A 13,970-nucleotide genomic window follows, 5' to 3' on the forward strand; every position below is an offset into this window, starting at 1 on the left:
TGAGTGAAAATAAATGTTATTGAGGTTATTAATAGTGTATGAACAAAAAAGGCCCATTTTATGTGATCTTAGCAGTTGTTTTTATTTTTTAAGAAAAAAATCCAGATCAAAAACCAAAACTCGAAAACAGAACAAGGAGGTGAGGTTTTGGCAAAACAAATCCAGATCCAAAACAAGGGGAGATCCAGATCCAAAACCAAAACCAAAACATGGGTGTCGGCGCACATCTCTACTTTTTATTCTGCAAAATGAATCAAACTCTACATCAGTCCCATGGTAAGACTATTAAACTCAGTCTAGACACAATTTTCTCTTTTTTGATCAAGGTGAAGACACTGACCCTTTTTAAAAATAGTTTTGTTTTAAGAGCACAGCGCAGTACCTTTACTTCAAATTAATTTGAAATAAACTTTAATCAAAATTAAATTTGAGAAAATTTACCTTTTATACTGGGTGCCACAGATCCATAGGCCATGTTCACGGAGTAGCCAATGGTTAAGAGACCAAAGGAGGTTGTAGAGTGTTCAACCACATTGGTAGTGGCACCGGAACCATAATTGTATTCTGCCCAGGAGTATTCAGATCCAGGAAATACATTCCATGTAATATTTGTTAGAACTTTCCTATTAAAAGTGACCCCAGGGCAATCTGAGGTTTTGATGATAATAATAGCCAAATTATTGTCAAAACCCAACTGTCCAATGATGTAATATCCAGAGGCAAATAAATTAATATCGGGTATTTTGGTAAGGAATGAGCCAAATCCTCTGTTGTTGTTGTTTCCACCTCTGCCAAAAAGTAAGACCTGAATTTTATTTGTGCTTCGGACAGACAGTGGTGAAACTAAATTTATAGTAAACATCATCTGTTCTCCAGCTTTCAAGCTAGTCTTTATTTTGTTTTCACCAGTCCGGTACTCAAGTGGGGTGTCTTGGGAAGCAAAAATGTAAACAATATCAAATACAGTCTGGAAGGACATTGCTGGGACAAAGAAAGTAGTTCCCCAAGAAGTAACAGGTTGGAGCTGTTCGTAGACATGGCTGCAACCTATATTATTCTGAGCACATGTGTGCCCTGTTATGACAGCAACAGGATAGTCAGAAACCACTCTGGTGCCTGAGAGATCATCGTTACTCTGAATTTGCACCGATTGGAAAGGCTGTAGGTTCAATGTCATCATGTCTCCCTTTTTATAACTCTTTTCATTCAGTGTTACTTCTCCTTTTAGGTAGATGTTAACTGTTGTTGTGCTTTTATGTGAAACCACAGAGAACTGCTTATATTGATTGACAGGTCCATTTTGAGGGGTAATGATATAATACTCAAGTCCCAACTGATGAGTGGGATAAATCAAAGCCAGATCACCACTATTTTTTTTATAATTACGAGTCATTACAGTGACATCTGCATTAGCTGTAATGACCACAGCACGTTGGGATACTCCTGATCCTTTTGGTTCTACAGGATTTGTTATAGTAACTGTTATTGTTGTTCCTTTTGAAACTGTTACAGTCTTCTTAAAATCAGACTTGAGTACAGAAACAGAAACTACGGTGTCAGGAACAGTTCCAGAAATGAGAATTTGCTGCTCAGGGATCTCATTAGAGTTTTGATTCTGCAAAAATACTGTGACAAAGTCTCTTCCAAGTGAAATAACCTTCGAACCTGCAATAAAAGTAATTCTTCAATTTGTATCTATATGTCTTTTATATGACTGCATTTTAAGTGGGTCAAGTGATGCATTATGTAACATCCCTTTAGAAAAACCATTAGTAAAATATTAGTTATAAAAAGAAGCAATGATAAATTCAAAGTTGTGCATATAAACAGCAATGTAATTTTTTATAATTATAATAATTTGTGATAACATTTTTAAACAACTCCTGTGATTTTTATAACATGTTTTCAGCACCATGAACAAACATACAACAAACAGTGCAATCTAAATAATTTCCAGTGACTTCACGAACATGAATTCACACAAATTAGAACTTAAATAACCCTCTACTGAAACTTGAGTTATGAAATGTAATTTAGTTAACTTTAATTGGTCAAGTATATTTGTAAAACTTTCCCCTCTCATCTCAGAAATAGGTTTTTTATTTTATAATTTTTTTCCACAATCAGTTATTTATCAGTAGAGGTGGAGATGGCCAATTCATAAACTTCATAAAAATGCATTTTTTGGATGCTTGTTTTAAGAAACTAATAAATTGCCCTTTTTGTATTTTTTTCAACTTTAAATATTTATTAATAAATGCCTTGTTTTATTCAACTTTCTTCAGGAACAACACTACTAGAACTACTAGTAAAAAGAAATTAGCAGCTTAATGAATTCTTATTTCCATTCCCCCCAACTAAAATCAAGTTAACTGAACTAAAAAATGCTAGTCTACAGTGAAAATCACACCCCAGGTAGAGTATTTATGTTTAAAACATTTCACTAAGATAAAGTAAAAACATCTATTTTAGAAATTGATTGCATTAATTAGGTTTTATTAAATTGTTGAATTATTTGCCAACTCTGTTTTCCAAATCTAAGTGGCAATTTTCCTTTGACAGAAAAAATAAAAATGTCAGGAAGTTTATGTTGTTACGTATAACTTTATTATGAATAAAAATAAAGAATTACTCATTAGAGCTGATTTACAGTACTTTCATTATATTTAGGCAAAACTGGAATAACTCATTGATATAAAAATATACAGAATTTCTCTGCAAGAATAATAAAATCAGTACTTTAAATTCCCTATAGGGTCCACAGTGGCTCTGCAGGTCTATCTCTTCTAGTGGCAATTTTATAGTTTATAACATTAACATTGATAATTATTATCTGTAGCTTCCGGACATAGACAGAGTCATGTTTTGAAGTATAGAGCCAACACTAATCTGATATCTAAGGGCTGTTGAACAATGACAACAATTTTCCTATGTGTTGGTGAAAAAAAGAAACCACTTTTCAAAGATAGTATTGTAGTCAACTACCATGAAGATAAAAAAGAACATAGAGGTGTTGGCAGATATTACTAATTTAAATTATTTATGAAATCAGTGTACTCAATACTAAGTGAATATTACTGAATATGAAATACAACATATATGAAGCACAGAACAGAAGTTGTTAGTAAACTGAATTAATTGGATACAATCAAATATTGGAGTGTATATGAAGAATCTGGGGCCACAAATATATTTTGGAAATATCACTGCTCTGTAAAGATATACAAATTCCACTGGTAACAGTATTGTAAATAGTAAATAGTAAATTTAATCCTTTTTCGTTACATGGTGTTCACATAAATTAACTATTTATGTGCATACATTGGATGTTCCTTGATATGTATATTAAGGGACTTGAAGTAACTTTTGTATTAAACAAGTCCCAGAGTGCCGCCTGCATCTTTCTTATGATGGACATAAGTTTGTGTACTTATGGATTGGGAAGGCACAAGGGATTCATTGTGTGACATTTGGACCAAGGAGTGCTGGTTTTTACAGTGGTTGTATATAAGTGACAATCCAATAAGTTATTTACAAAATGTTCACATAAATTAACCATTTCTGTGTATACATTGGATGTCCCTTAATAGATAAACATAAGTGAGCCCATCAGGGTAAAAATTTCCACTATTGGGGTGCAGATATTCCAGCTGAGATGAGATAACAGCACTATGAGGGCATGCAACTACACTTCCGTCCTCACTTTATGTCATGTCTATGTCCTTAAGTTGAAGGGGAAATATAACCAGCCATAGACCAATGGACACTTTATACTTAAACCAGTTCCTGTGAGCAACCAAATCCCTGAACAATGTATTTCTACCCAGGATAGTTCTAAGCTCCATGCGTACTCCTGTGTCCTTTGACCATGTCCTCTGTGACTCTATATGCTACTTCGTGGATTCTCAATATTTACCATCTGCACTGAGTATCATCACCTGCCATGCACCACAACTTCCAATCTGCATACATATCTGCCTTCCATCTGCTACTGTGCTCCATTACCTGTCAGCATCACAGCATTAATGCTGTATACAGACCTGCTCCAAACCACTTTGTTTCAGCCAGCAAGTATACTGCTTTCCATCTGCCACTGTGTTTCCAGAGATTTACCTACCAACCTGGACAATATAATTACCATAAACCAGTGGTTCCAAAACTGTGCACTATGGCACCCTGTAGTGCCTCAGGACACTTCCAACGGTGCCTCAGGTTGGTGGTCCAGTGCCAAATCAAATTATTTATGGTCAGTGTAATGTAAAAATGTTGACGCTCAAATCTGTCCACAACCACATAACTGAACCAAAGAATGACAGGTAAGAACAATTTACTTTACTTTACTACATTTTTTTTGAATAACAAATGTTTGACTTAGGGATGCCATAAAAACAATACTGTTACTCGGGCACTGTGATTCAAAAAAGTTTGGGAACCTCAGCCATATACAATCATGTAGATCATGTAGAGAAACAGTTCAAAAATAATAAAGCAGAGCATTCTAAGGTTCATACCATTTCTCAAATAAGATCATGTAGATGACCCCATGCAGCTTGGCAAGGCTCACTTTTCCACTAAAGATTGTGATTGATGAATTAAAGAGAAATTGTGCATTTATTGTGCAGCCACTAATCATTCTTTGAAGACTTGCTCCCGTAATTGGAAAAAGCTTCCAGTTAGATAATGGTGGAGAGATTAATCAGAGTGTCTCTTTGCTCTCCTAAAAAATAAAGATTGTTCTCTATCAGTGCAAGTGAAATACCCACAAAGTTCTCGTTTAATCACAGCCTTGATGGATGCTAAAACTACAAAAAATGTTACATCTGCCAAACTTGTCAAAATACTTTCCATACCTCTACAGGAATTACCTGTTCATTTTTCTGGTATGGCTGTGGATGGCAGCTGGATTCCTGGAGGTCATATCAAATACCTTACTGTAACTATGACAGTTCTCACTGGAGTATTACATTCAGAGACTAAATCCTTTTTCGTGATTCCTGAATCTACCAGTCCAATTGTCCTTGGATACCCTTGGTATCATAACCCACACATTGACTGGCCATCCTAACATATTCTCTCCTGGGATCCCAATTGTATCATGTCCTGTCTTCAGACTGTTTTACCACGTCATTCTACCTCTAAAGCTAAAGTCTCTGGACTACCTGTTCAACGCAGAAAATTCATCACTGTCTTCAGTAAGCAAGCAGCAGAGACTTTACCACCTCACAGGCTGTTAAACTGCCCAATTGATCTCATTCCTGGAAGATTCCTCCTTGTGGCTGAGTTTATCTGTTGTCTATTCCTGAGACCCAAGCCATGTCTGATTACATCAAAGAAAACTTGTAATGTGGATTCATCCATCCTTCTTCATCTCCAGCTGGAGCAGGGTTCTTTTTGTAAAAAAAAAAGATGGAGGACTGTGGCCATGCATTGATTCTTGAGGTACCAATGAGATAACAGTAAAAAACAGGTATCCATTATGTGAAGCAAGTGCTTTCAAGGCTTTGTCAAATTCAATTGTACTGCAAGATGGAGAAATGCACCTTTGAAACCACATCCATTCCATTCCTGGGATATATTATTTCTGTCACTGGTTTGACCATGGACCCTGAAAAAGTGCAAGCCATTCTGATTTGGCAACAGACATCCACCTTATGGGCATTACAATGTTTTTTTGGGTCTGCTAACTACTACTGGAGGTTCTTCCAAGGTTATTCCACAGTAGTTGCACCCATCACAGCATTAACCAAAAAAGGGCCAAATCTGCTAAATGGCCTGAAAAGCCCAATAGGCATTACAGCAGTTGAAATAAGCCTTAATTTCAGCTCCTATCCTGAAACAGCCGGAGATCGATAATACATTTTAACTTGATGTAGATGCATCTTCTGTTGGAGTGGGGGCAGTTCTTTGACAAAAATCTTCAGATGACCTAGGCATCCTTGTGGCCCAAACTTCTTCAAGATGTTCAGAAATTTGTATCTGCTTGTGCCATCTGTGCTCATTTCAAGAGCTCTGAGCTGGGATAAGCTGGTGAACTTCTACCTCTACCATTACCACATAGACCATGGATTCATATATCTGTGGATTTTATCACTGATATACCCAACTCTGATGGCTTCACTACCATTTGTGTCATTGTTTTCAATTGCATGGGTGTCCTGTGGATATCATTTTGGACAGAGGTGTTCAATTAATGGCCAAATTCTGGCATTCACTGTGCCTAGGTCTGCCAGTTAAACTCATCTTCTCATCTGTGTGCCATCCACAATTCAATAGACAGACCAAGAGAATCAATAAGGATTTGGAGACCTTTCTTTGCATGTTCATTTCTGCTTCACTTGGCTTTGTGTGAGAGAAGCCTTCCTGAAGTATTCCAAACGTTACAAAGTGCAAGCAGACAAAAAATGTAGAATTATAGTCAGCATGAAAGTTGAAAAAAAAGTTTGGTCAGTCACCCGTAATCTTCGTCTTAGAGTACCAACCATGAAATTTGCACCTCAATTACTCAGCCTATTTCAAAGTATTCAAGTTATTACTCAGAATGCTGAGCTCCTTTCATTTTTCTCTGATAAACACTTGGTTCTGAATACATTTTATTTCCAAAAATTAAATTTTCCTGCTGTCCATACTGAGCAGGGTGAAGAGTATAAGGTAAAAAAGATTGCGGATTCTCATTTCAGAAAAAATACAGGATGTGCCCAGCTAGTTTGTTGCCATGTAGTGTGCCATGCATCTTGCGCCACACAGTAGCCTTGAGTTGCGCCACACAGAATGTTTCTTAATGGAAAGTAGTTGAACTGGAAAAAGGTCATATTTTGTAATACAACTATTTGTCCACCAGGTGTCTCTATTCCTAAACTACACAGCACATGCGTCAGAGTTCCAATGCATTTTCTGTATCACCGCCCGATGATTGACTGACAGAAACTGTGATTCGGTACACTATAGTATAACATTTTGGTCATGGAATGAGGGCTGTAGAAGAATGTGTAATAAAGTATTAAGTAATAACAGTATAGTATGTGTGTGACTCCTGTACTGTTAAAAAAATAAAAATAAAAATATATATATATATATTTTTTTTGTCTCATGGGCTCAGACAGGGGACACAGGTATGCACAGCTTTCACTGAGACATGATGAATGTGTTTACATGTACTGTACTAATAAGGCATGACTCGGTAGTTTGTGTGTCTTTTATGTGACTTTTTACCTTCAAATGCATCTGAATCGCACAGTGATGCCAATTGATAGCATAAGCAGCTTCTGCTGATTAAAATTATGTGCAGCATGTCTATATTCTGTGAGCCAGTTCGGGTGTATCTGCACGCAAAATGATACATTACATTTTAGGGTAAAAAGACGCATAAAAGACGCTCAGCTCTACCGAGTCACACAGCACTCCTGTGACCTTAGAATCAAAACTTTTCTCTCGACATCCCACCACTTGGCATTTCTGCTATACAGTAGACTTTGTATTGTACACATAACAGGGGGCAAGTTTTTCATAAAAAGATCATGTCAGGTTCAATGCTTTTAAAATACACTGCTTTGCACTTCTCTTCTCCGTTCCTCTCTGTGTATGGCCACCCAAGTTCCTTCACCATCTCCGCCACCATCACTCAATTACTACTCAACTCCATTGAGCTCATTGTATAGCTCACCACCACCCTCATCATCTTTCGCTTCTATTCAATGCTGCCACATGCTGAGCCCGCTATTGACATTGAACACATTGCCTGCTTTAATTTGCTCACTTCACATGACATACACGACAGGCGCAGCTCTCAACATGGCTAGAGTTTGTGGGCTAGTGACTAAGGTCTCTACTTTGCAACTTGGGGGGCCGGGGTTCGAATCATGGAAGGTGAATTTTTTTTTCTTCTTTAGTTTATAAATCTTCACTACTAGATTAAAAATAAAAACACTTGGTGGTGTATGTGAATTCTGTTATTTATACAAATTCATATATGGATGTGTCCTCATACATGCAGCCTCTTGCACATTAAACAGGCCATCTAAAAGCTCCATGCCATGGTGTGACTCAGTAGTACGAGCATCTTTTATGCAACTTTTTACCTTCAAATGCATCTGAATCATACAGCGGATCAAATTGATAGCTCAAGCAGCTTCTGCTGATTAAAATGATATGCAGCATACCTATGTTCTGTGAACCAGTGCAGGTGTATCTATACTCAAAATGCTACATTACACTAATAGCGACTGTAACACTTTAATGTAGTGATTTGCTTGCAGATACACCCGTACTGGCTCACAGAACATAGGCATGCTGCACATCATTTTAATCAGCAGAGGCTGCTTGTGCTAAGACACGTTTTAGGGTAAAAAGACACACAAGAGATGCTCTGCGCTACCGAGTCACACAGCACTCCTGCGCTTTATGTGGCACAACTTGTAGCGCATGGAGGATAGATGTAAGTGGACTCATTTCTTTTACTGTGCTGCAAAGTCCCTGTCCCTAAAAGTGACCCTACAGTAGATGCATATTACGGTACCGAGTCCCAATAAAGCAGCCATACAGAAGCTTTCATTGACCAGAAGACGCACACTAAGCATTACATAATGACAGAGCAACTGAAGTTCAGTTATTTTAAAGAACTCTTCTGAACTGAAAGCATTTCTCTCAACATCCCACCGCAGTACACATTTTATCAGTGGAGCACTCGCCACCTAAAGGTTAAGCAGTGTATTAAATGCCATGGCTTATCTTTCATTGTAGATTACCATGGTACACCACAGTATAGCCATGACACGACTCAGGAGGCCTGAATGGCATGCTATGAGCAACAAGCTAACTTGGCACATCTGTATATTTATATATATATATCTGTGTGTATCTTATATATAAAACTAAATGGTCTGTTTTTTTGTCTGTCTGTCTGGTTATGCATTCAGACATCCCTGAACTGATTGGGATGAAACTAACATGAGGTGGTCCAGTTGGATCTTGGCTAGGTTTCAGGGGGGTTAGGGTCCTGCTGGGCAGAATTTTTACCAAGGGTTGCAGGGCAGGACTTTGACCTGGGGCACTGTTATGGGCCTTCCATAGGATGGATTGGGATGAAAACTTAACAATGGGGTTCAATTTGCTCTTGGATGCCTAATGGAGTGGTTGGGGCCTCGGTCGGACCTCATGGCAGAGTGCAACGGGCAGAAATTTGACCCAGGGAACCTGTTCTGGGCCTTCCACTGGAAAGATTTCGATGACATCTCATAATTAAATGTAAGAACTTGAAGATTTAAACCCAGGCAACACCGGGTACATATATAAATAAATAATTGTGTGTGCGTACAAAGTGGGGGTGATGTATCAGATATAGTGGGGTAGGGATGGATCAGGATGGAGCAGTGGCATGGTAAGGATGAGAGTAGCATGTGCAGTAGTCAACGGGGAGTGGGGCTAAGCTGCATATATATATATATATATATATATATATATACACACATTTAGTTAGCTATTCATTTTCAACTGTAAGATTATTTCTTGCATGACTTCACAGTCCTGAAAGAAAATCCAGCAGCAGTGAGTGATGATCACCAATCACTGCTGCCATAATACCTGGGAGAGGAGCTGCTGTGGGAAGTTACACTACACTGTCCAGTCACTGTGGCCAGCAGTGGATGGGACACCCACAGGAGGGCAGAGCTGTGGCTGCTGTGCTTCTAATGGAGACTTAGATGTACTGAACACAACAGGATTGAGTGCTGCTGTGCTGCCCAATCATTGCTGGCCACAGTTATATCCCTTTTACACCAGAGCAAAAACCTGCGTTTTTGCTGTGTCTACCCAGGTCACAGCTCAGTGTAAAAGTGTCCCTGAAAAATAACCTGGGTGAAGTGACCCTGCATTCCAACCCAGGTAGCTACCAGGGTTGGACCCAGAATGGACCTGGGTAATGGTGCAGTGTAAATGGTACAACCCGGGTTATCTGACCTGGATCATGCCTAAAATGAGCTGATTGGTAGCTGTGGAGCAGTCACCTCCCACTTTTAATGACCTCACAGGTTTAGCAGGGCTGACCTGAGTTCAGTGTGAACAGGGCTGACCTGGGAGTAACCCAGATGAAAGGTGCAGTGTAAATGGGTCTGACCTGGGTCTGACTAGGGTTGGAACCATGTCCAAAAACCAAGGTCGGACCTGGGTTTTTGGTGGAAAAGAGGTGTTATTGGCACACACTAGGTGCAGTGCAATGAATGCTGTGCTTCTAATCAAGACTTAGGTGCACTGAAGTCTGCAGGAGGGAGTGCCATTGGGCTGCCCAATCAATGCTTTTCACAGTGATAAGGACACTCTGGGGGACAGATCCATGGTACTGTACTTCTAATACAGACTAAGCTGCAGTGAAGCCAATAGGAGGAGGAGTCACTGGGCTACCTATTCCATGCTGACCACATTGTTTGGAACACTGCAGGAGAGAAGCTGTTGTTACCAAGCACCATGGCTGCTACATTTGCAGTACAGCTTCAGCTGCTCTGAAACCATTCGGTGGGGATGTCACTGCTCTACTTGATCACTGTGGCCAACAGTGACTGGGATGCACTGCGAGGGGATCCACATGTGCAGGGGGCAATGAGATGTCTTCAACATTGGAAGCTTCTGATAGATTATCTCCTAATGCAGACTAAGCTGCACTGAATTTAGAGGATGATTGGCTGCACAATTCACATTACAAAGAAGAGTGACCACTTAGGATCAAAAATATATGTCATTCATTGCCACATACAAATCAAAACATATAATAAGATACATAAAATAATTGTTCATTAAAAACACATTGAAAAACTCTCTCTCTCTCTCTCTCTGATATATATATATATATATATATATATATATATATATGTAACAGCTCTTGAGATAGTTAATCTTTGGTGTTGTTACATAAGGCCCTATGACTTTAAACTGTAACACTTCGACTAAAAAGCCAGAATTGCAATAAATATATGCAGTCTCCAAATATATATATACGGTGACCATTGTGAATATGTCACATAAAAACTGCTATAGTACGATGGTGTTGCTATGTTAGTATTTGGTCAAAGCAGTGGTTCTGTATAGGGAGGGATAGCAACAGGTTCCCTGGTAGGAGCAGGACCAGTGACAGGGGGTTACAAAGGGTACCCCTATCCTGGGCCCCAAGGTTCAGAGGGGCCCAGCCCCAAACTGATCACACCAGCCGCCCATCCATAGCCACGCAACTAGGATTAAAAAAAGCAATCATTCAAGCCTCCCTCCCCCGGGCCTATCCCTCCAGTCACCTGGTCCATACTATGCAGCAAACAGTAATCAATGACGTCATTATGTTGTGCCCAAGCCGGCCCTTTGCTTCTTTCCCCTTGTGGTGTATAAGTCTCCCGAGTCCCTGCCACTGTGATCACCTAGGAGGAGCAGGAGCGTGAATGGAACTGCGCTCAAGCAGCAAGCTCCAGCACTGCCTGCTCACCCCACACAGCAGCTGCAGCAGCACCACTACCACTTACAGTACTCCACCCTCCTACCATGAGGCAGCCACAGCAATCAAGAAGTGGAAGAGACAATTCTGAGTGACTGTCTGCATTATCACTGACAGTTATGTGTGGTAAGTGACAGTGCATTTTTACTTTACTTGCATTCTAATGGAATATCTCTCTCTCTTTCTCTCTTTCTCTCTTGTCTTCCAAAACCAGAATAAATATATTCAGTCCATTGTAAGGCTGCAACTAATCACTTTATTGTGACATGATTAAGATCCCAGAGGAGATCACAACATTGCTCAGTTTGTACTGTTTTTCCTGCTATATTTCTCTTACAATGAATTAAATATATTTCTACCGCTCGTAGAGGATGGCTGAATGCCTCTCTGTTTTTACCTGTTGGATATTATGTCAGCTTATACCTATAGATTAAACACACACATGATGAGTGCACCCCTGCTGTTGGCCATAAGACGATAAATGTAAGATTTATATTTATATATGTATACTGCATATATATATATATATATATATATACTGTATATATATGCACACACATATATATATACTGGGTTTCCACAGCATGCCAGACGTTTCCTACGCCTGCAGTATATGTGCATGTAACATAGTATGCACTATGTATGTGTATATATATATAGATATATATATAGATATATATAGTTATATCTTTCAATGTGTGTATGGATGGTACTTTGCAAGTTTCTATTTCTAACCAGTCCCAGAGTGCCTTTTACGATTTATGATTGTAATGCCGGGCACCTACAGTATGTGTACATTGTGTGTGTATATGTATATTATATATATGTATATACATACACACACACTATGTATGTGTGTGTGTGAATTATTGCTAAACTAATAAAAGCGGCACCAATTATTGGTATTTTTTTTATAAGAGTAACAAAGATTATTGCTATTAATTTTTTATTATTTTAATTACAGGGGCACAGATTATTGATATTATGATAAAAGCAGTAATGGCTCCTACCTTTTTATGTTAAGGGAGCTTCCCATATGCTGCAGTCTGAAAGTGTCCTGGCCCCATATGCACCTGCCAGGTGTATTGTGCATGTGCAATGCATCTAGTAGGGCCTGTGATGGGCACATGTGCAATGCATCTAGTAGGGCCTGTGATGGGCACATGTGCAATGCATCTAGTAGGGCCTGTGATGGGCACATGTGCAATGCATCTAGTAGGGCCTCTGATGGGCACATGTGCAATGCATCTAGTAGGGCCTGTGATGGGCACATGTGCAATGCATCTAGTAGGGCCTGTGATGGACACATGTGCAATGTATCTAGTAGGGCCTGTGATGGGCACATGTGCAATGCATCTAGTAGGGCCTGTGATGGGCACATTTGCAATGCATCTAGTAGGGCCTGTGATGGGCACATGTGCAATGCATCTAGTAGGGCCTGGGATGGGCACATGTGCAAGGCATCTAGTAGGGCCTGTGATGGGCACATGTGCAATGCATCTAGTAGGGCCTGTGATGGGCACATGTGCAAGGCATCTAGTAGGGCCTGTGATGGGCACATGTGCAATGCATCTAGTAGGGCCTGTGATGGGCACATGTGCAATGCATCTAGTAGGGCCTGTGATGGACACTTGTGCAATGTATCTTGTAGGACCTGTGATGGGCACATGTGCAATGCATCTAGTAGGGCCTGTGATGGGCACATGTGCAATGCATCTAGTAGGGCCTCTGATGGGCACATGTGCAATACATCTAGTAGGGCCTGTTATGGGCACATGTGCACAAGGGAAGTAGTTAGGTGACTGGCGGATGGGATACCACCAGTCAAAATCCTGATGTTGCAAGCCCAACACAAAACTAAAGATAGGCATCAATACTGTCACCTATCTTAATTCTGATGCCAGAATTTAGACAGACGCCATCCCTAACTAGGTAAATCGGGCCGTATTAGCTGTTATCCGCAGGGAGGGAGTGTTAGGTTTAGGCATCATAGCGTGATTAGAGTTAGGTTTTGGGGGGAGGTTAGTGACCTCTAGGATGGTTAGGGTTAGGCACTACAGGGGGGTTTGGGTTAGGCACCACTGGGGGCAGTAGGATTAGGCACGAAGGAGGGAAATTTAGGATTAGGCACTAATTGGGAGGGTTAGGGTGCGAGTGAGGAGGGAGAGGGTAAGGCCACAAGAAGGGTGAGTTAGGGGAGAGTTAGTATACTTACCTGACCTGTCGGAATACCGACCATTGGGAATACACAGACGGCATTCCGAATGCCGGTATTTCAAACCCATTCCATGTTTAAACACTGGTCTCTATGGACTGCATCAGCTGCTGCCCCTAGAAACTAGGTAGGGCTCATTAAAAGGCATAGGAGTGGCTTCCCATTATAAGCACTCTCTCTGCTAATTGCGGTCCAGATTGGCAGTCCCAGTGAGAGAGAGCACCTCCCTCCCCTGGGGCTGCCTGTGTGACTGTGAATAGCAGATAGTGGTTCTAAATAGGGAGTCAC

At 40.1% G+C, this 13,970-nt stretch overlaps 1 protein-coding gene across 1 annotated transcript; it reads right to left on the reverse strand.

Annotated features, from left to right (window-relative positions):
- Positions 1 to 421: 421 nt before the first annotated feature.
- LOC148473850 (peptidylaminoacyl-L/D-isomerase-like) lies at positions 422 to 13,752 on the reverse strand. Its single transcript, XM_088459343.1, has 4 exons — positions 13,683 to 13,752; positions 8,460 to 8,487; positions 5,307 to 5,317; positions 422 to 1,665 (listed from the first exon to the last, which is right to left on the reverse strand). The coding sequence occupies exons 1-4, from the start codon at positions 13,750 to 13,752 to the stop codon at positions 422 to 424; spliced, it is 1,353 nt and encodes a 450-aa protein (XP_088315469.1).
- Positions 13,753 to 13,970: the final 218 nt, after the last annotated feature.

This window comes from Taudactylus pleione, unplaced genomic scaffold (genome assembly GCF_031769625.1).
Source record: "Taudactylus pleione unplaced genomic scaffold, aTauple2 ptg000906l, whole genome shotgun sequence".
NCBI classification, from domain to species: domain Eukaryota; kingdom Metazoa; phylum Chordata; class Amphibia; order Anura; family Myobatrachidae; genus Taudactylus; species Taudactylus pleione.

Bases quoted from the DNA above. Each gene is read 5' to 3' on its own strand.
- LOC148473850 (XM_088459343.1), bottom strand. From the start codon at position 13,752: ATGGGTTTGAAATACCGGCATTCGGAATGCCGTCTGTGTATTCCCAAT. The intron at 8,488-13,682 runs GTAAGTATACTA...CATCTACTGTAG, and splicing joins TCGGTATTCCGACAGGTCAG to GGTCACTTTTAGGGACAGGG.